General features: G+C 47.2%; 1 protein-coding gene across 9 annotated transcripts in view; it reads right to left on the reverse strand.

Annotated features, from left to right (window-relative positions):
* The window catches only part of LOC139278734 (kinesin-like protein KIFC3), a 74,635-nt gene that overhangs the window by 41,396 nt on the left and 9,443 nt on the right, over positions 1 to 23,796 (reverse strand). For 3 of the 9 annotated variants that reach the window (XM_070897819.1, XM_070897820.1, XM_070897818.1), the window contains exon 1: positions 20,205 to 20,366. The exons of 1 other annotated variant lie outside the window; for it this stretch is intronic. In XM_070897819.1, coding sequence (XP_070753920.1) covers positions 20,205 to 20,310 — 106 coding nt within the window. In that variant the 5' untranslated portion in view covers positions 20,311 to 20,366. Of the gene's footprint in view, positions 1 to 11,031; positions 11,277 to 11,614; positions 11,687 to 14,068; positions 14,394 to 20,204; positions 20,367 to 23,796 lie in introns of those variants that run through there. 5 more of the 9 variants (XM_070897822.1, XM_070897821.1, XM_070897824.1 and 2 more) reach the window with 5 other exon arrangements.

Below are 23,796 nucleotides of genomic sequence, written 5' to 3' on the forward strand. Positions count from 1 at the left end.
ACTGGTCTGTAGTTACCGGGTTTATCTGTATCTCCCTTCCTGAACAAGGGGTTTAAATCGGCTGCTCTCCTGTTCCAGCACAATTTCCATATTTAAGGAGAATTAAAACATTGTGGCCAGAGCCTCTGCTATATCCTCTCTGACTTCTGTCAACAGCCTGGTGGTTATGATCTGGAATGCACTGCGTGAAAGGGTGGTGGAGGCAGATTCAATCGTGACTTTTAAAAGGGAGTTGGATAAGTACCTGAAGAAAAAACATTTACAGGGCTACGGGGAAAGGGCGAGGGAGTGGGACTCACTGAGGTGCTCTTGCAGAGAGCTGGCACGGGCTGAATGGTTACAACACAGAAGGAAGCCATTCTACAATTCTAGTGTGCAATCATCAGGCCCAGTGATTTATCAACCTCAAGTTTCACTTTTTTTTCTTAGTATAAGCACCAAGTCCATTTCTACAGTTCACTCCAACAATTTATCCACGTCCTCCTCTGGTGCACCTATATTCACACTTCCACCAACATGTTAAAATCAATGCAAAATATTTAATATCTCTGCCATCCCTTCATCCTCCACCATTAGACTTCCCCTTTCATCCCTGATTTGTCCTGCATTATTCTTTTATTTTTTAGATGCTGATTAAAAACCCTTACTATTTCCTTTTATATTAACTAATTTATTAACTTATTGTTCATTTTCCCTTTTAATTCATATTTTCTTGTAAGCTTCCTTTTTATGTCCCCACTACACTTTTTTTATTCCTCAGGATTTTCTTGATGTCGTTAGCCCCAATTTTGCCATTTATTTCCCTTTTAAGTTTCAGTCTAATTTCAATCTCTATTTATCCATGGAACTCTATTCTTTGCTGTGCCCTCTTTTTGCCTTGTAGGAATATATTTATCTTGTACTCTATCCCTCTCATATTTCAACATTTCCCACTGCTGATCCCACGAGCTGTTTTCTAACCAGTTAATTTGTGTCAGATCCCTTCTTATCTTACTCAACATTACCTTGTTTCAATCCACCAGCCCCATCTTTGACTCTTCATTAATCTTTTTTATTCGGACACTGAATGGAACTATATTGCAATCACTATGTCCCATTGTTCTTCTATCCACATCTGTTATTTGCCTCACTTCATTTCCCAGAACTAAATCAAGCAATGCTTCTTTTTGTTAGACTAGAAACAGAGATCTAGGAAGCAGTTCTGGATACATTTCGGAAAAGGTTTTCTACTTTGACTACACTGGACCTTTATTCCAATCTATTTTGGTATTGTTAAAATCACCCAATATTATTGCCCTGTTGCTCCAACATCCGTCTCTGTAATCTCTCCCCCACCCCGCCCACCTCCCTCTCATCTCAGCAGTTTAGCGGCCTGAAATGCAAGTGAAAATTGTATCATTTTTGTTCCCAAATCCCACCATTTCTCATTCCCACCTGCACTATGTAGTCGAAGCCTAGACGACGTAGGGATGCTGTTGGAATCACATGCAGCGGGAACTGGCCCAGCTCTTAACGGACTCTTCTACTTTGAGCAGTGTTTCTTGCTGACGCACCAAGCCCTGCAGGGTCCGGATCAGGGCAAGATTTCCCTCCATGCTGCCTTTGAGAACCAGTCGCAGAAACTGTGTGTGCAGCTTCCTGGTGCTGCAGCTGGTGCTGACTGACCGGCTCCTGCAATGTCCGAGACACAAATAGAAGCCGAGCCAATCCGAACTCTTGGTTGTAATCTACCAAAATTCGCTGGATTCTGGGGCAGTCACAGCGGATTGGAAAAATGCAAATGCAACGCCCTAATTTAAAAAAGGAGGCAGACAAATAGCCGGAAACTACAGACCAGTTAACCTAACATCTGTGGTTGGCAAAATGCTGGAGTCCATTATTAAGGAAGCAGTAGCGGGACATTTGGAAAAGCAAAATTCAATCAAGCAGAGTCAGCATGATTTTAAGAAAGGGAAATCATTTTTGACAAATTTGCTGGAGTTCTTTGAGGATGTAACGAGCAGGGTGGATAAGGGGTAACTGGTGGACGTGGTGTATTTGGATTTCCAGAATGCATTCGATAAGGTGCCACATAAAAAGTTACTGCACAAGATAAAAGTTCACGGGGTTGGGGGTAATATATTAGCATGGATAGAGGATTGGCTAACTAACAGAAAATAAATTTGGGATAAATGGGTCATATTCCGGTTGGCAAACAGTAACTAGTGGGATGCCACAGGGATCGGTGCTGGGGCCTCAACTATTTATAATCTATATTAATGACTTGGATGAAGGGACCAAGTGTAATGTAGCCAAGTTTGCTGACGTTACAAAGATGGGTGGGAAAGCAAATTGTGAGGAGGGCACAAAAAATCTGCAAAGGGATACAGACAGATTAAGTGAATGGGCAAAAACTTGCCAGATGGAGTATAATATGGGAAAATGTGAGGTTATCCACTTTGGCAGAAATAATAGAAAAGCAAATTATAATTTAAATGGAGAAAAATTGCAAAATGCTGCAATACAGAGGGACCTGGGGGCCCTTGTGCATGAAACACAAAAAGTTAGTATGCAGGTACAGCAAGTAATCAGGAAGGCAAATGGAATGTTGGCCTTTATTGCAAGGGGGATAGAGTATAAAAGCAGAGAAGTCCTGCTACAGTGGTACAGGGTATTTGTGAGGCCACACCTAGAGTACTGCATGCAGTTTTGGTCTCCGTATTTAAAGAAGGATATACTTGCATTGGAGGCTGTTCAGAGAAGGTTCACTAGGTTGATTCCAGAGATGAGGGGGTTGACTTATGAAAATAGGTTGAGCCTATACTCATTGGAGTTCAAAAGAATGAGAGGTAATCTTATCAAAACATACAAGATAATGAGGGGGCTCGACAAGGTGGATGCAGAGAGGATATTTCCATTCCTTGGGGAAACTAAAACTAGGGGACATAGTTTCAGAACAAAGGGCCGCCATTTAAAACTGCGATGAGGAAAAATTTCTTCTCTCAGAGGGTTGTAAATCTATAGAATTCTCTGCCTCAGAGAGCTGTGGAGGCTGGGTCATTGAATATATTTAAGGCAGAGATAGACAGATTTTTGAGCAATAAGGGAATAAAGGGTTATGGGGAGCAGGCAGGGAAGTGGAGCTGAGTCCATGATCAGATCAGCAATCATCTTATAAATGGTGGAGCAGGCTCGAGGGGCCAGGTGGCCTACCCCAGCTCCTATTTCTTATGTTCTTAAACAGGCATCGACCCAACTACATACTTGGGTCCCCTCGTGGATCCCTCCGTGCCAGCCAACCAATATCCAGATCCCTTTCTCGCTCCTGGCTGATCCATACTCGGGTCCTCCCTTTCCCCCCCAGGAAGTCTGTACTCCGCTCCCTCTGGACCAGTTTAGAGGTTTTAATTTTTCTTTGGGACTGGTGGTATCCTAGCTTGTTAATAAGAATATAAGAAATAGGAACAGGAGTAGGCTATACGGCCCCTCGAGCTTGCTCCGCCATTCAATAAGATCATGGCTGATCTGATCATGGACTCAGCTCCACTACCCCGTCCGCTCCCCATAATCCATTATCGCTCAAGAAACTATTTCTGTCTTCAATTTATTCAATGTCTCAGCTTCCACAGCTCTCCAAGGCAGCAAATTCCACAGATTTACAACCCTCAGAGAAGAAATTCCTCCTCATCTCTGTTTTAAATGGGTGGCCCCTTATTCTAAGATCATGCCCTCTAGTTCGAGTCTCCATCAGTGGAAACATCCTCTCTGCATCCACCTTGTCAAGCCCCCTCATAATCTTAGATGTTTCGATAAGATCACCTCTCATTCTTCTGAATTCCAATGAGTAGAGGCCCAACCTACTCAACCTGTCTTATGTCAACCCCCGCATCTCTGGAATCAACCTAGTGAACCTTCTCTGAACTGCCTCCAAAGCAAGTATATCCTTTCGTAAATATGGAAACCAAAACTGCACGCAGTATTCCAGGTGTGGTCTCTCCAATACCTTGTAAAGCTGTAGCGAGACTTCCCTGCTTTTATACTCCATCCCCTTTGCAATAAAGGCCAAGATACCATTGGCCTTCCTGATTATTTGCTGTACCTGCATACTATCCTTAATCTTTCTCCATTTGATTTTTTCTGCCAAAGTGCATGACCTCACACTTTCCAACATTATACTCCATCTGCCAAATTTTTGCCCACTCACTTAGCCTGTCTATGTCCTTTTGCAGATTTTTTTGTGCCCTCCTCACACATTGCTTTTCCTCCCATCTTTGTAATGTCAGCAAACTTGGCTACATTACACTTGGTCCCTTCTGCCAAGTGGTTAATATAGATTGCAAATAGTTGGGGTCCCAGCACTGATCCCTGTGGCACCCCATTAGTTACTGGTTGCCAACAAGAGAATGAACCATTTATCCCAACTCTCTGTTTTCTGTTAGTTAGTCAATCCTCTATCCATGCTAATATATTATCCCCAACCCAGTGATCTTTTATCTTGTGCAATAATCTTTTATGTGGCACCTTGTCAAATGCCTTCTGGAAGTCAAAAATCCACCACATCCACTGGTTCCCCTTTATCCACCCTGTTAGTTACATCCTCAAAGAACTCCAGCAAATTTGTCAAACATGACTTCCTCTTCATAAATCCAGGCTGACTCTGCCTGACCGAATTTTGCTTATCCAAATGTCCTGCTATTGCTTCTTTAATATTGGACTCCAACATTTTCCCAACCACAGATGTTAGGCAACTGGTTTATAGTTTCCTGCTTTTTGTCTGCCTCCTTTTTTTTTTAAATAGGGGCATTACATTTGCAGTTTTCCAATCTGCTCAGATCTCCCCAGAATCCAGGGAATTTTGGTAAATTACAACCAATGCATCCACAATCCCTGCCGCTACGTCTCTTAAGACCCTAGGATGCAAGCCATCAGGTCCAGGGGCTTTATCTGCCTTTAGTCCCATTATCTTACTACCTCCTTAGTGATTTTGATTGTGTTTAAGTTCCTCCACCCCCCCCCCCATAGCCCCTTGACTATCCACTGTTGGAATATTGTTAGTGTCCTCTACTGTAAAGGCTGATACAAAATATTTGTTCAGAGTTTCTGCTATCTCCATGTTCCCCATTACTAATTCCCCGATCTCGTCCTCCAAGGGACCAACCTTTACACTTGCCACTCTTTTCCTTTTTATATATATATATATAGAAACTCTTGCTATCTATATTTTGTGCTAGGATACTTTCATAGTCTAAGTTCCCTTTCTTAATCATTTTTTTCGTCGTTCTTTGCTGGCTTTTAAAAGCTTCCCAGTCTTCTGTCCTCCCATTAGTTTTGGCCACTTTGTATGCCCTTGTTTTTAATTGGATACCGTCCTTTATTTCTTTAGTTAGCCACGGATGGCTATCTTTTCTCTTACACCCTTTCCTCCTCACTGGAATATATTTTTCTTGAGAGTTGTGTAATATCTCCTTAAATATACAGCACTGTTCATCAACTGTCCTACACTTTAATCTATTTTCCCAGTCCACTGTACCCAACTCTGTCCTCATACCTTCATAGTCTCCTTTATTTAAGCTTAGTACGCTGGTTAGAGATCCAACTTTCTCACTCTCCATCTGAATTTGAAATTCAATCATGCTATGATCACTCATTCCGAGGGGATCCCTTACTAGGAGATTGTTTATTAATCCTGTCTCATTATACAGGACCAGATCTAAGATAACCTGCCTCCTTGTTGGTTCCGTTACATACTGCTCAAGGAACCCGTCCCTTACGCACTCTATGAACTCCTCCTCAAGGCTACCTTGACCAATTTGATTTGTCCAATCAATATGGAGGTTAAAATCACCCATGATTATTGCTGTTCCCTTTTTATAAGTCTCCACTATTTCCTGGTTTATGCTCCGACCAACAGAATTGCTACTGTTAGGGGACCTATAGACTATGCCCACCAGTGACTTTTTCCCCTATTTGTTCATTATCTCCACCCAAATTGTTTCAACACCCTTATCATTTGAGCTAATATAGTTTCTTACTATTGCAGTGATTCCATCCTTTATCAATAGAGCTATAGAGCTTTCTGTCTGTCCTTCCAGATTGTTAAATACCCCTGAATATTTAATTCCCAGTCCTGGTCACCTTGCAACCATGTCTCTGTAATGGCTGTCAGATCATACCCGTTTGTCTCAATTTGTGCCGTCAACTCATCTATTTTGTTACAAATGCTCCGAGCATTTAGACAAAGTGCCTTTAAGTTTTTTTTTAAACCTTTTTTTCCTACTTGTTTCCTATCTCCTTCAAACTCACTTTCTTTATTTTTGCTTGCTAATTCCAGCTTTACTCCCCTCCCTACTGAATCTATTTTCAGGTTGCCATCCCTCTGCCAAGCTAATTTAAACCCTCCCCAACAGCACTAGCAAAGCCCTCTGCGAGGATATTGGTCCTGGCTCTGTTGAGGTGCAACCCTTCCGGCTTGAACAGGTCCCACCTCCCCCAGAAGCGGTCCCAATGCCTCAGGAAACTAAAGCCCTCCCGCTTGCACCATCTCTCCAGCCACGTATTCATCTGCTCTATCCTCCTATTTCTGTACTCACTAGCTCGTGGCACTGGGAGTAATCCGGAGATTGCTACCTTTGAGGTCCTGCTTTTTAATCTCTTTCAAAGCTCCCTTTACTCTGCCTGCAGGACCTCATCCCTCTTCCTACCTATGTCATTGGTACTGATGTGGACCACGACCTCTGGCTGTTCACCCTCTCCCCCCAGAATGCCCTGCAGCCGTTCGGTGACCTTGTCATCCTTGACCCTGGCACCAGGGAGGCAACATGCCATCCTGGAGTCACGTCTGCGGCCGCAAAAATGCCCGTCTGCTCCCCTGACGATTGAATCCCCTACCACTATAGCTCTTCCATTCTTCTTCCTCCCCTCCTGTGCAGCTGAGCCACCCGTGGTGCCGTGGACTTGGCTCTAGTTGCACTCCCCAGAGTCACCATCGCCTCCACCGATACTCAGAATAGAGTACCGGTTGGAGAGCGAGATGGACTCAGGCGACTCCTGCACTACCTGCCGAGTCCTCCTCTTCTGTCCGGCGGTCACCCACTCCCTCTCTGCCTGCACACTCTTAAGCTGTGGGCTGACCGTGTCTAAAAATGTGCTATCCACGTTGCTCTCAGTCTCACGGATGCACTGTAGTGACCCCAGCTGCTGCTCAAGCTCCAAAACACGGAGCTCGAGTTGATGCAGCCAGCGACACCTCCCACACACGTGGTCGCTCCGGCTACGCGAAGCACCCGAGACTTCCCACATGCCACATGATGCGCAATCTATGGGATTGAGCTGCCCTGCCATCCCTCATCCCTCTAGTTACACACGTAACTATCGAGTAGAACTAAACTCTAAACCTTAGCACAACATACCAGCCGCTACTCAGCAAACAGCCGATTTAATTAACTGGCTCTCCTTAGATAATAAAGATCACTTATATTTACTGGCAGATCCTACTTACAACAATGCCAAAGGTTTCCTACTGAAAAGAAAAAGAAAAAGGAAAAATACTCACCAGTCCACCAGCCAATCACTTACCCGGTTGGCTATGATGTCACACTTCGATCATTACTGAATATCGGGGTTGGCTTTAGGAACATAGAAACAGGAGGCAGCTATTCAGCCCCTCGAATCTGTTCCACCATTCAATAAAATCATGGCTGATCCGTATCTTAACTCCATCTACTTGCCTTGGCTCCATATCCTTTTATACTCTTGTCTTGCAAAAATCTATCGATCTCAGATGAAAATGATTAATTGAGCCAGTGTCTATTGCTGTCAGTGAGGGAGAGTTCCACACGTCAACCACCCTTTGTTTAGTGTTTCCCAACTTCTCTCCTGAGCGGCCTGGCTCTGATTTTATGGCCATATCCCCCTTGTCCTAATCTTCCTACGCTTGCAGAAAAAGTTTCTATCTACCCTATCAACACCTTTCAAAATCCTATAAAACCTCCATTAAACCGCTTGACCATCTATATTTCAGAGACTACAAGCCTAGCTTATGTAATCGTTCCTCATAATCTAATCCCGGGAGCCCTGCGTCGTCTCTCCTTCTAAGGCTTAGATATCATTTCTAAGGTGTGGTGCCAAGAACTGTACACAATATTCCAGATGTGATCTACCAAGGCTTTGTTTAGCTGTAGCAAAGCTTCCTCCCCTTTATATTCTAGCTCTCTAGTGATAAAGGCTAAAATTACATTAATCTTTTTAATTATTTTATGTACCTTTAGTTTGAATTGAGATAGAGGCACTTCTTGGTCAAGTCCAGAGCCGAGCAGAAACCTGAAGCTCGGTCCCTGTTCCGATGCGGCAGAAACGAGCACACAGAACAGGGAACGTGGGTTCAGACCCGCCGTCCCAACACTGCCAAGTTCCTCATCTCGGTCATGCCACTGAGGAAGGGACAGCAAAGGCAGGGAGGTTGTTGCCGAGTCATTCCTTGCAGCCGGTTTCAGAGTGATGCTAACCGGGTAACCATCCCCCTTTGACTGCTGCCCGTATCCTAACTCACACCGAGTCCCGTTCACCCATCACCCCTATGCTCACTGACCTATAGCGGCTCACGGACTCCAAACTTATCCATTTTAGAATTCTCTTCCTCGTGTTCAATTCCCTCCATGGCCCCATCTCTATAATCTCTTCCAGCTCAACAACTCTTCGAGAGCTCTGGATTCTTCCAACTTAGGCATTTTGTCCATTCCCCATTCACTTTGCCCTACTATTGTCGGCCGTACCTTCAACTGTCTTGGCTTTGAGCTCTGGAATTCCCTAAACCTAATCCTCTCTACTTCAAGATGCTTCTTAAAACCTACCTTTTTTTTTTTAAAACCAAGCTTTTGGTCACCTGTTCTAATAGCTCTTTATGCGGCTCAGTGTCAAATTTGTCTGATAGCGCTCCTGTGAAGCGCCTTGGGAAGTTTTACGACGTTAAGGCGCTATAGAAATGCACATAAATATAACTTGCTGTTGATGGACTGGGGACAACCAATGAAGAAAGCAACACAAGCGGCATTAACAGCACCCCAACAAAAACTGACCCCAATGGATCAGGCTGGTTCAATGATCCTGCAGCACTTTGGTTTTGTTTGACATGAGCTGCCTTGGCAGAAGACTCTTTAGGTCGAAATTTGGTTTCTATCGCCACCAGTTATTGCCGAAGAGGAACTGCTAAGTACTTACCGTCGGTGGCGACTGAGTTCCTCAGCTGGCTGGTAGGGGTGGCACCAAAGACGTACTGCTGTACGGTCTGCTGCCATCCACGTGGTGATGTTACTGCCGCGGCTGTGAGATTCAGTTAGTACAGTGGCCTTACCGGCAGGTGTCCATACAGCCTGGGAAAGGTGGTGGTACATTGGGGATCCCGGAGCGGTAACGTCCAGGGATCAAGGTTTTTTTTTAGCATTTATGTATTCATTGGACCAATGGGGAAGTGTGGGTGAGGGTGAGAGTGAGGAAACTTGCATGTCGGCAGCCTACCGTCAGGAAGTTCGGTCGGCCTCCTGAGCTCCCACTTCCTTGCCGCCCGAGGGCAACTGTGCAACGCCACTTTTAGCGCTGCTCTCTCATCTTTGGGCGGCAAAACTGAACTTTGTGGCCACACCTACTGCCTGGCGTTAAAATCAACACTCAGCCAGTGTCATCGCCTCAAAAACGGGCAGGACTGAACTTTGACCCCCATCTTAAACCTTTCAAGAAAAACGGGCGGTAGGGAGATAGTGCTCACTGCACCGAGGGGCGGCGGGGGGGAGGATAGTGCTCACTGCACCGAGGGGCGGGGGGGGGGGGGGGGGGGAGGGGGAGGATAGTGCTCACTGCACCGAGGGGCGGAGGGGGGGTAGGGATAGTGCTCACTGCTCCGTTGGGCGGGGCGGGGGGGGGGGGGGAAAAGAGGGATAGTGCTCACTTCACCTAGGCGGGGTGGAGAGGGATAGTGCTCACTGCACCGAGGGGGGTGGGGAGTGGGATAGTGCTCACTGCTCCGAGGGGCGGGGTGGGGGAGAGGGATAGTGCTCACTGCAACGAGGGGCAGGGCGGGGGGGGGAAAAGATGGATAGTGCTCACTTCACCGAGGCGGGGTGGAGAGGGATAGTGCTCACTGCACCGAGGGGGGTGGGGAGTGGGATAGTGCTCACTGCTCCGAGGGGCGGGGTGGGGAGGGGGGGGAAGAGGGATAGTGCTCACTGCAACGAGGGGGGGGGGGGGGGGAAAGAGGGATAGTGCTCACTGCACCGAGGAGGGGGGGGGGGGAAAGAGGGATAGTGCTCACTGCACCGAGGGGGGGGGGGAAAGAGGGATAATGCTCACTGCACCGAGGGGGGGGGGGTGAAGAGGGATAATGCTCACTGCACCGAGGGGGGGGGGGGGAAAGAGGGATAGTGCTCACTGCACCGAGGGGCGGGGGGGGGGGGGGGGGAAGAGGGATCGTGCTCACTGCACCGAGGGGTGGGGGGAGAGGGGAGAAAGAGATGGCACTCACTGCCAGTCACTCGGTAAATTACAAGCAGGGACTTTATTTTAAATAGATTACAGATGAAATATTAAACAGTAAATTTGTAATATTTTCATGAATTCCCCTCCTACAGATATATCAAACACTTGAATTTATTTAATAAAAATGTAGAAAATGATAAATTTCCAGGAGTCATAAAGTGAGGAGACTTGGATGGCCATCAATAGCCAGCAATAAAATGGACTTGGTCGCAAACAGGAGTCCCCTGAGCTCACTGGAAACCTCCCCCCAAACAAACCTCCCCATTCAGTCCCGGCGAGGAGAGCGGGAGGGGCCTGTTACCCAGAGAGACATCACTCAGAGAAAGCATCTCGCCAGGCAGAGGAACACTTGGCGAATTATGAAATCACAGCACCACATCTCATACACACCCAAAAGAGCAGACAGGAAACTATCCGAACATGAAGTATGGAATGAGAAGGGGCATTTTAGTCAAAACAAATCTTCTTTCTACAGACCACATAAGAACTCGCACAACCACAAACTTGCTGCAACCTTAATCTTGCCTCAGTTCAACACTCCAGGTGAAATGGGAAAACTGAGAAACGCTTGAAATTGGTCAGATTTTAAAAAATATATAAAAAATGTTTTTAAAAAAACAACGGAAAATTCCCGAACACTGCAGTAATTATCGCGTGCCAAGATTCATCCGATATCCATCAAAAGCCAGCCGCCGGCCGCTGCTCCCGCCGTGATCAGCGAGTTTAGTGGACTGGAGTCTCCTCCGCGGGCCCAACCCGCAGATTGTGCTCATCCCGTCCATCTCAAGTTATGCTCCAATTCCCCGCTAATCTCCCACAGGATACGCCCCAGCGTAAAATGGGCGTAGATCAACGTGAACAATCGGGGCCCCAGGGAAAATGCTGAATTCACACCGTCTATTCCTTCAAGTGTGAAAATCAAAGTTTCAACTCATTCAACCATCATGCATACACATTGGGTACAAGTTGTTAGAACATGCAATCAAGGAAGCTGTTCAATTTTTAAATGTAACTTGTACTTATGCCATTTAAATGCATTAAAAGCAAAAGAAAATACAGAGCAGGTCAGAGGATAAATTTGAAAAAACAATAAATTGCAATAAAATACCAGTTTCCCGCTACACCTGAAAATCTGGCTGTAATTTGAAGAGACCCTGTGGGCAAGGGCAGGGAACTCGGGGACCAGGCTCTGTAATCTGGGGGTGGGGCCAGTTTTATGCATTCAGGCAGAGAGATCGCTTGATGGTCGTAAAAGATCAAGGCCCCCCTCAGGCAGGCAGTTCCTAGCAAGGCCCCACTAAAAGAATCCAACCAGAACTCTTGTGCCCAGCTACTGACGGGTACTGGAACCAATGTCAGCGGGAGAGAGGTCTGTCCCACTTTCATTAACATTTGCAACTCCTCTTCATTTTCTTTCAGCACTCCTATGTGTCCTTATCCTCTCCTTCACTTTTGTTTCTCCTCATTTTCTCTCCCCCCTCCACTTCAGTTTCCTCTACATGATCCTCTAACCTCTGCTCCAACTCTCGCCTTCAACTACTGTTTCCCTCCTTTAGTTGCGTCTCCACTTTTATTTCTGCCCTTTGGCTCACATTCATTTCTCTCTCTCTCTGGCCCTGGGTGCTCCATGAGGTGTCAGCGCAGGGCCCTGCCTCTATGTGACTTAACAACAAACCACACCACTAACCCCACTATTGAACCCAAGCGGCTTTGTTCTGGGTTCCTGCAGAAAATATTTGCTGTGACAAAAAAAAAACAAGCTCCTCGCCTGCCTCCCGACATTCAAATGCCGCCCCGTCTCGTTCTCTCTCTCTATCTCGTTTGGTTCTCTCTCGTTTGTTTCTCTCTCTCTCTCTCCTTCCCTCACTTGTCTGTGCTCCTTTACTTCGGCATCACCTATCATTCCTCTATTTTGTCTTACCTCCCTCGATTCCCATCCCTCTTTCCCTCACCTTCACTGTTGTCAGTTTCTCCTGGCCACTTTTGCTCGTCTCTTTAGCCTCTCCTTCACATCTGTTTCTACCTCTCTATCTGCTCCACTTCCTGCTCCTTCCACTCTGTCTGTCTCGATTCCCTTCCTCGACTCCCAGTTTCAGAAACGCTGCACTGAGCAATCAAGACAATTCAGAAGCAACTTCTTCAACCAGTAAAAATGAATGGAACAATTCGAGTATGGTCAGTGAAGGATGACCAACGAGAACAAACAGACATCTCAGCCACTTTCCAGTAGGGATACCGACAGAATGAAATAGACCAAGTGCGTTTCTTCAACCCCTTTCACATCCCACCAATAAATCACAGCTTTTTCTAACAGACAATCTAATTGGTCACCAAGATAGGAAGCACCTATTTCTCTTAGCAGAGGGGTCAACAACCAGGGGGCATAGATTTAAAGTAATTGGTAGAAGGTTCAGAGGGGATTTGAGGGGAAATTTCTTCACCCCGAGGGTGGTGGGGCTCTGGAACTCACTGCCTGAAAGGGTGGTAGAGGCAGAAACTCTCACCACATTTAAAAAGTACTTGGGTGTGCACTTGAAGTGCCGTAACCTGCAGGGCTACGACCTAGAGCTGGAAAATGGGATTAGGCTGGATAGTTCTTGGTCGGCCGGTGCGGACACAATAGGCTGAAATGTCCTCCTTCCGTGCTGTAAATTTCTATGATTTTATCGTCCAAAGCACAGCAGGTCAGAGGTCTAACTATTGGTTTGTGGAACAAAGCTCTGCCTGAACAGATTGACCCTCTGTCACTGATACTCTGCGGAGTGAGGGGCACAACACGGTGGGTGGGCGGGGTGCATGACCATATATGATGACATTGGGTTGGGGAGGGAGGGGTTTGGGATTCAATGATCATGTGGAACAAGATGGGGGGGGCGGTGGGGGAGAACAGTGACCATGTGGAACAAGATGGGGTGCATTTGAATGTCGGGAGGCAGGCGAGAGCCTTGGATTTTTTTTGTCACAACAAATGTTTTCTGCAGGAACCCAGAACAAAGCCGCTTGGGTTCAATAGTGGGGTAATTGGTGTGGTTTACTGTGAAGTCACATGGAGCCAGGGCCCTATGCTGACACCTCATGGGGCACCCAGCGCCTTCGAAGCATCCAGAACCTTCTGTTGAGCAATGACAGCCCTCGGGCATTCATTGACAGCTTTAGACTGACTGCAAAGCCATGACTGTGATCAAGTCTGCACTAGTTCAAGAGCAATCTGTTGAGTCAGAGACCAGGAGGGGCAGGGACATCACAGAGACATTGTAGGATTACATCGAGATTTACACACCAAAGGTCAAAACTAGGTGGTCTCAGAACACGCAGGCCCCAAACTGAAGGCAGGGGGAAGGGCATACACTCAAACTTCACCTTCACTCGACTGAAAGTCCCTGTGTCGCCTTCCCCCGACCTCACCCCATCAGCAGCCAACACATGGCACTCCGCATCTCCTCCACCAGCACTACCCGTTCACAACATGCCACGCGGTTCCAGATACCAACCCGCCCCCTGGCGTCCCATCACACGTGCGAGGAGATGCAGTTCACGGGCTCGTCTGCCGCACTCTGCTCACCTTCACAGTGTGGAGCCGGTCTCCCTGGCGACGGGGGTCCTTGCCATCCACTTTACTCGCCCTGGTCTGGATCAGTTCAGAAGGTGTGGAGGGGAGGGGCCTGTGTTCATTGGAGTCGCTCATTCACAGATCTTCGGAACTCCCCGGGGCCCAGGGGGAAATCTCCAAGGTTCACAGTTCAACCGAAGCTCGTACAATCACCCAGTAAGATATCTCAATCTCCAACGTCTGTCTGGTGTTCAGCCACCAGGAGGGTCAAATCTGCACGATGTCTGTCCTCGTGAGTTACCGCCAACTGTGCCTGATGCCGAGGTCACCTAATGTGCTAAAAGAAAAGTGACACATCACAACTGAAACCATCTCCTGTTTCAACTGATCCCCAATCAAACCCAACGGGATCACATGGGAGCACAGCCTCCTTCCAGTCCAAGACCAGGGTGCTTCACTGCAGCGTAAAGAGGCTTGCTGCTTGACATTAACTGCATTGTGGGTAAAATATGGGGACTCTCCTTCCACAAACATTAAGCAACTGACCCCATCATGGGCTCTACTTACCTCCTCACAATCTCACAAGGGAAAGTCTTGCATAAATATTCACTGATCCCTAAAGGTCATCAATTCAATCCAGGCCTGCTGTCGCCTTGCCTCCCCCCTCCCAGGCAGGACGCAGTGCATGTCCAGGAATATTTGATCCTCGAGTCTATATCCAACTCCCAATTCCAACTGGATATTTATCCAGCTCCTGTCGAAAGGGCTCAGCCGTCATCTAAGCCGCAACTGTTTTTGTTGAAATTCTGTTCGTCAGCTTTCAGCCATTTGAGAATCAGCAAGACACGGAAATGCAGGCCTTTCCAGACTCTGCTCAGTCACTCAGTCAGAATCACAAACTTCAGAACATAAACTCAATATTGGGGGGGGGGGGGGGTGGGGGAACAATACCAGCTGTTCACTGCAAGGAGAATATTCGAGATAATGACCCGAGAGTGTCGGGGGAAACACCCTGGAAGAAGGGGAAAAGAATAAATAAGGGGGCATATTATAGGACTGATAAGGTCAGTCACATACATGGACCCTTCATGATCTATAAAAGACCGAGAGTATCCTACTCCCAGCCCACCCCAGTCCAATCCCATGTTCCCTGTCTGTTACCTGCACGGTTGGGCTTCACAGCACAAGGCTGGGATCACTCACCAGCAAAGATGAGGCCAGTTATGTTCCCGCCAAACCCGTCAGGTAATGAACAGCCTCTGCCAGCAGCTGGAGTCATGCCAGGTGACCCGATGGTCCCTTACTGTCTCTCCACATACAACGATACAGCAAAGGAGGCCATTTGGCCCATCATGCTGGCTCTTTGAAAGAGCTATCCAATTGGTCCCACTCACCTGCTCTTTCCCCACTGACCTGTAACATTTTTTCCTTAAAATATTTATCAAATTCTGTTTTGAATGTTACTATTGAATCTGCTTCCACCACCCTATCAGGCCGTGCATTCCAGATCACAACAACTCGCTGTGTCATTTTTTTTTCGTGTTGCCTCTGCTTCTTTTGCCAATGACCTTAAATCTGTGTCCATGGTTACTGTCCCTTGCACCACTGGAAACAGTTTATCCCTAACTATGCTATCCAAACCAATCTTGATCTTGAACGCCACTATCAAATCTCCCCTTAACCTTCTCAGCTCTAAGGAGAGCCCCAGCTTCTCCAATCTATCCACGTAACTGAAGTCCCTCATCCCTGGAACCATTCTTGTAAATCTATTTGCACCCTCTCCAAGGCCCGACATCCTTCCTAAAGTGTGGTGCCCAGATCTGAGCACAATACTCCAACTGAGGCCAAACCAATATTACAAAGTTTTAGCATAACTTCCTTACATTTGTACTCTATTCCTTCATTAATAAAGCCAAGGATCAACTTGTCCTACCACCTTGATTTGTGTACATACACCCCCAGGTCTCTCTGTTCGTGCACCCCATATAAAATTGTACCATTTACTTTATATTGCCTCTCCTCATTCTTCCTACCAAAATGCATCACTTCACACTTCTCTGTTTTAAATTTCATCTGCCAAGTGTGTGTCCATTTATTTCACCAGTCTATGAATTCCTGTAGTCTGTTACTATCCCCCTCACTGTTAATTACATTTTCAAATTTGGTGTCATCTGCAAACATTGTAATTGTGCCCTGTATACCAAAGTCCAGGTCATTAATACAGATCAAAACGAGCAGTGGTCCCAACACCGACCCCTGGGAAACACCACTGTATACTTCCCTACAATCTGAAAATCAACCATTCACCACTACTCCCTGCTTTCTGTCCCTCGGCCAACTTTGTAACCGTCCCTCTAATTTTGCTAGTGGAAATCTGGAACTTGCTCCCCCGAAAGGGAATTCTGGACAATTGAAATTTTCAAGACTGGCATTGTTATAGTTATGTTAAATAAAGGTATCAAAGAAAATGGATGCAAGCCAGGTAAATGGAGTTGAGGTACAGATCAGCCATGATCTAATTGAATGGCAGAAAAGGTTTGAGGGGCTGAATGGCCGACTCCTTTCCCTATGTACCAACAACAGCAACTTTTAACATAAGGAAATGTCCCAAGGCATTTTACAAAGAGGCATAAGGAAAACCGATGCTGATTCAGGAGGGGAGAAATTGGGAGGTTGAGAGGAATGATCAAAAATTTGATCAAAGAAATTGGATCTTGGGAAGGCTTTTAAAGGCAGAGAGGTTTAGGGAGGGATTTCCAAAAAATAGGTCCAAGGCAACATGAAAGTTCTGCCACAAATGGTTGGCCAAAGACAGGGGAGAGAATGCACAGACGGTCAGACTTAGAGGAACGGAGTATTTTGGGACAGGATATGTGCTGGAGGAGATTGCAGAAATGTGGAGAGGCAAGGACATAGAGTAATGTATAGACAAAACAAGGATTTTCAATTTAATGGAGTACCAGTGTAGGTCAGTAATGAAAGGAGTGAAGGGACATGTGACTTAGTGTAGGACAAGATACATGCAGCACAGTTTTAGCCAATTTAGAGTTTATGAAGGTTAGAGGATGGAAAGTTCAGCTCAGATTTGTACAGGACGACAAGATTACGAACAGCCTCGTTCACCTGGAGTGGCCGGGAAGCACGAAGAAATCAGTGGCAAAGGAGCAATGTTTGTGGCAGGGTCAGAAGATGAAGGTTTTGTTTTTTCTGATGTTGAGCTGGAGGAAATGATGATGTATCTAAGACTTGATGTCAGGCAAAAAGAGTCATGGTAAAAAGAGGTAGCGCCATTCCAAATATAGAGCCCTATTTTTTTGGGGGGTGAGGAAACTATTTATACAATAGACTGTATACTGTGCAGTAAGTCCAGGAAGATGGTTATTTTGTATTACATAAATTGAATGGGGTTAATATTTTATTTTGGGACTATAAACAGAAGTGAACATCATCGTCAGAAGTCTTGGCTCCCGGTTAAGCAATGCCTCAATTTTAAAACGCTCATCCTTGTTCTTAAATCCCTTCACGGCCTCGCCCCTCCCCATCTCTACAACCTCCTTCAGCCCCACAACACCCCACCTCCCCCCCCCAAAACATCTGCACTCCTCCAATCCTGCTCTCCCGAGCATCCCCGACTACAATCATTGGTGGCCGTGCACCCAACCCGCTGCCCAGATCCCAAGCTCTCGAATTCCCTGCCCAAACCACCTCTCCCTCCACCCCCAAGATGCTCCCTAAAACCTACCCTTTTGACCAAGCCTGCCCTAACCTCTCCCTACCTTTTAAGTTCAAGGGAATGCAGCCAAATTTATGCAACCTGCCTTTTAAGCTCTGGTATAAATCTGGTGAATCTGCGCGATACTCCTTTCAAGGTCAATATATATTTTCTTAGGTACGGGGTCTGACCAAGGCTCTATATAACTGAAGCATAATTTCATCGCTTTTGAATTCTAACCCTCGAGACAAAAGTCAACATTTTTTGATTACTTTTTGTACCTGTGCACGAGCTTTTAGTGATTTGTGTACATCGACACCTAAATCCACTGCTTCTAGTCTCTCATCATTAATAAAATATTCAGATTTATCTTTCTCAGTTCCAAAGTGGATAACCTCACACTGAACTCCATCTGCCATAGTTTTCCCCACTCACTTAGTCTGTTTATGTTCCTTTGCAACTTCATACTCTCATTCATACACATACTGTACCTCCTAATTTAGTGTCATATGCAAACTTGGATACACAACTTTCTATTCCTTCATCCAAGTCATTAATATATATGGTGAAAAGCTGAGGCCCCAGTACAGATACCTGGGAACATGATTTGTCACATCCTGCTAATCAATCAGAGAACAAACTCTTTATCTCTACTCTGTCTCCTACCTCCCAACAATTACCAACCCATGTCACAAGGTTACCTAACATTCCGTATGCTTTCATGCTAATAATCTCTGGTGCAGAAACTTAGTAAATGTCTGCTGGAAATCCATATTACAACATTCATAAACACTCCCCTATCCTCCATAATTGTGGCCTCATCAAAGTAGTACACCTAGATTAGTCAGGCATGATTTCTCTCAGCCTGAGCCCAGAAGAGCCGAGGGCTCAGGGGCAACACGGGCCAGCCCACACTGCGATATGTGTGCACACTAGGTCCGTGCAGCAGAGCAGGTCTCCAGTTGTCCTGGTTAACCCTTGCCACTGAATAAAGGTCGAGCTCTGTCAAGCCCGTGTGGTGACTGATGTGCAACGGTCACCACACGTTAAAAAAATCCACGCACAGGCATCTTCCACCCCCTCAATTGGAGTTCAGGACTGGAACATCGTGTCCTTCATTGAAACATCTGTGAACTCATGTGAAAGCAAGTCATCCTCATTCGAGGAACCACCTATGATGATGAATTTTGCTAACAAGTCTATTATATGGTACTGTGTCAATCGCCTTTTGAAAGTCCGTATACACAACATCAAGCACACTACCCTCATCCACCCTCTGTTACTTCATCAAAGAACTCAATCAAGTCAAAGACGATTTTCCTTTAACAGATCCGCGCTGGCTGTCATTTATTAGCCCATGATCCAATCGTGCAGGTAATCTGATTACCCCTTACCGTACCTCCATATGATCCAATCCCCCCGACCACCTCTCTGGGGAGGGAGTCTGACACAATGGATGAACAAAATGGTAATGACAGTCATACCCACGTCAAAATCTTGCTGTGCCCAATAACCTACCCCAGCACCGAAACAAAATCGATCTCACAACCAGACACCCTGCAGTCCTTCCCATCAACCATCCCCTCCACATGCAGCACAACCTGCAAGGGTATCAGCTCTGTGCCCACTGTATAATATCTGACCTTCAAGTAACAATCTGCCTCATCCTACCTACAAGGGGAGATTAGACGTGCTCGGCAAACTGCTTACTGATCCCTCAATGAGTGGTTTAATTCATGTCAAAATGAGTCAGTGTGTTACTGGTGTGAGAAATCAGGGTGACGAGCTCTCCCACTCCCCTTCCTGTTCGAGAGAGATGAAATTTTCCAAAACCAGGTTCAGACCAATTTGAAGAGAATAATTCTCCCATCCCGCGACTCACTGAACAGGAATGTCTCTCCCCCCCCCCCTCCAATCACCGCCCTGGGCTGTAGGTAAATTCACAGAGTGCCGAGCAAGCAATTAACTGTTGTTTTTTGCAACTTGCCTGGAGAAAATGAGCCTCATACTCGAAATTCTGTGGCAACATAAAAGAACATCTGCCCCAAGGCTCAGGGATTAACCATCAAGCATGTTTTCCATCCTGGAGTAGCTTTAACTCACTTTCCTAAACCCAGGGCAGCCCTGGGAGGGGAAAAGCAAAAGGACCTTGCGCCTCAGCCCAGGAAGGGAGGGCGGGGCGTGGCGAGGGGGCGTGAGGAGGGGGCGGGCAAGCAGGGGGGGGGGCAAGCAGTGGGGGGGGGGGGGAGGGCAAGGTGGGGGGGAGGAGGCTGGCCAGCGGGGGAGCAGGGGGCTGGAAAGTGGAGGGGTGGGGAGTGGAGGGGTGAGGGGGTTTGGGAATGGAGAGGAGGGATGGGGAAGGGGGAACCTTACAACTAACCCACAGCAGCCCACAGGGACCTTACCCCTCAATCCAGGGCTGCCCAGAGATCTTACCTCTCAGCTTCTCTGTTCTTTCTGACGTTGAAGAAATCCAAACGTAGCAGCCAGCAGCATTGAAGGCAGGAGTTCCATGCCAAGCTCTGATCGAGTAACCGAGCATGAACTCTCTCTCGCACGAATCGAATTTATTTGGCGCACCCAGTACTGTCAGCTATCTCAACAATGCAACTCCACCAGTTACTGCCACTGCCACTCCCACCTGACACTGCCCAGTGTGTGTTCCTGCTTCGACAGTACCTGAAGGGATGTGATGCAAATTTGAACCCTATCTTAGCCAGAACTGATCACCACCCAGAACCTCAGCTCTACCCCCAAACTGTGAAAGAAAAGATGAGCATTCGGGGTAGCGGTCCTGCATCAATGCTCAAAACCACCCCATTGCACCATGTCCCACTGAACCCAGCCACTTACACCACGGTCAAACCCTGCCTCAACTCAGTCACTTTCAACACACAGGCAAACAACAACTTTAAAGGAGGAGAGAGGTGTAGATAGATTTAAGGGAATTCCAGATCTCACGGGCCTCGGCAACTGAAAGCACAGCCGCCAATGAAAGCGAGGAGGCAAAATTAGAGGAGCGCAGATATCTCGGAGGGTTGTAGGGCTGAGGGAGATTCATCTTCATAGGCGGTTCTTCGAAACGAGGGTGACTTGCTTCCACGCCAAAAAGGGATGAGTTCACAGGTGTTTCAGTGAAGGACCTAAAATTCCAGGTCCCGAACTACATCGTGAAGGGTGGAAGATGCCTGTGCGTGGATTTTTTTAACGTGTGGTGGCCGTTGCACACCAGCCACCACACGGGCTTGACAGAGCTAGGTCTTGGTCCAGTGGCAAGGATTAACCAAGACGACTGGAGACCAGCTCTGCTGCACAGACCCTGTGCGCACACATATTTATTGCAGTGTGGGCTGGCCCGTGCTTCTCCTTCGCCCCGACCTTGCCACTCCTGCCGTACCTGCCCGCGCTCCAATCAGCCGTTGCCCTCCTGCAGCAACACGCACTGCTCCCTGCAGTGGCATGCTGCCTCACACAGCTCCCACTAATGGCCCCGGCCTGCTGATGGTCTTGCAGGCCAGGACCGCGCCGATTTCCGGAGATTACAGAGATAGGGAGGGGCGAGGCCATGGAGGGATTTGAAAACAAGGATGAAAATTTTAATATCAAAGCACTGCCAGACCGGGAACCAATTGTAAGTACAGGGGTAATGGGTGAATGGGACTTGGTGCGAGTTAGGACACGGGCAGTTTTGGACGAGCTGAGGTTTACAGAAGGTGGAAGATGGGAGGCCAGCCAGGAGAGCATCGGAATAGTCAATCCACGAGGTAACAAAGGTGTGGATGAAGGTTTCACCAGCAGATGAGCTGAGGCAGGGACGGATTTGGTGATGTTACAGGGGTGAATCTTGGTGATGGAGAGGATATGTGGTCGGATGCTCATCTCTGGGTCAAATAGAACACCAAGGTTGTGAACGGACTGGTTCAGCCTCAGACAGTGGCCAGGGAGAGGGGTGGAGTCGGTGGCTAGGGAACGGAGTTTGTGGCGGGGACTGAAGACTATAGCTTTGTTCTTCCCAAAATTTAATTGGAGGAAATTTCTCCTCATCCAATACTTGATGTCAGACAAGCAGCATGACAAATCAGAGGCAGCGGAGGGGTCGAGAGAAGTGCTAGTGAGGTAGAGCTGGGTGTCATCAGCGTATATGTGGATCCTGATGTGTTTTCGGATGATGTCCCTAACACTGTCACTTCCAACACAACAGTAACCCAGTCACAACACACAGATATACCCCCCCAACCCAGTCACAACACACAGATATACCCCCAACCCAGTCACAACACAGAGCTATACCCCCCAACCCAGTCACAACATACAGATACACCCCTCAACCCAGTCACAACACACAGATATACTCCCCAACCCAGTCACTAATCACAGATATAACCCCCTCACCCCCGCCAATCCAGGACAACACAGCCAAACCCCCAACCCAATCACTACACACAGATATAACCCCCAACCCAGTCACAGCACACAGATATACTCCCCCAACCCAGTTACTTACAGCAGCCATACATCCTCCCCACACAAAACTCAGCCGCATGCCACAGTAGTAAAATGCTAACAATACATAGAACTATTTCTGCCCCAAACACAGTTATACCTCATCACGTCCAGAACTCAGGCCCAAACCGAGACACACACTGCACCATACGTCACTGAGCCCAACCTTGCTACGTGCACACTGGGCTCCCAGCTCGACGATGCCACCCCCATCGAATAGTTTCAAGTGCGACCTCCCCGCTCTTCCCTCCCCTCCTCCCCCCACCGATAGCCGGCATCTTCACTTCCCTCTGCAATCACAGAGGTCCTCCCCTTAAAGCCTTAAGATGGCAGAAGGACAAACAGACTGAGAACATGAAACAGAGGGGTAAGCAGCAAGGTTTGGCCAGTACCATGGGTCCGTGAGCCCAGCGGTGCCTGTTTGATGGCAGTGCTACTATCCCGAGCCAATCCGATATATAGGGGCATGGTTGGACCATTCATCACACTGCACACCAAGCTGGTGTGAGCTTAACCAGCACACTGGCCTCTTTACAACAGCCAGAGGCATCAGCACAATTTTGAATCTGCAACAACTTTTCAGGCAGAAGACTTAACAACCGTCTATAATCATAGAATGGTTACAGCACAGAAGGAGGCCCTTCAGCCCGTCGAGCCCATTCCAGCTCTCTGCAAGAGCACCTCAGCTAGTCCCACTCACCCGCCCTTTTCCCATAGCCCTGCAAATTTTTTAATCAAGTTATTGCCTCCTTTCTTCAAAAGGAGAGGTATCAGGTTACCTTGGGCTTGCTAATGACCAGAGAACATAAGAACATAAGAACCAGGAGCAGGAGTAGGCCATTTGGCCCCTCGAGCCTGCTCCACCATTTAATAAGATCATAGCTGATCTGATCATGGAATCAGTTCTACTTCCCTGCCCGCTCCCCATAACCCTTCACTCCCTTATCATTCAAAAATCTGTCGATCTCTACCTTAAATATATTCAATGACCCAGACTCCAGAGCTCTCTGTGGCAGAGAATTCCAAAGATTCACAACCCTCCGAGAGAAGAAATTCCTCCTCGTCTCAGTTTTATATGTGCAACCCCTTATTCTGAAATTATGCCCCCTAGTTCTAGATCCCCCCCAAGAGGGGAAACATCCTCTCTGCATCTACCCTGTCGAGCCCCCTCAGAATCTTATATGTTTCAATAAGATTATCTCTCATTCTTCTAAACTCCAATAAGTATAGGTCCAACATGCTCAACTTTTCTTCACAAGACAACCCCTTCATCTCACGAATCAACCTCGTGAACCTTCTCTGAACAACCCGAGAGAAAAGGGCACTCCAACACAGATATGCCCACCGACTAATGCACTACAAGCCCGACATCCTCACGATCTGACCTACATCCCCCCCCACACACAATTGCCATTCAGTGCCACAACCAATCCAACCACACCCAGCCGACTGATCCCCACCAACTGGACTGGCGAGGCCTGGCCGTGTTTTAACAGCACCTACCAAGTATGCAACACGCCAGAAA

This window comes from Pristiophorus japonicus, chromosome 13 (assembly GCF_044704955.1).
Source record: "Pristiophorus japonicus isolate sPriJap1 chromosome 13, sPriJap1.hap1, whole genome shotgun sequence".
Lineage (NCBI taxonomy): Eukaryota > Metazoa > Chordata > Chondrichthyes > Pristiophoridae > Pristiophorus > Pristiophorus japonicus.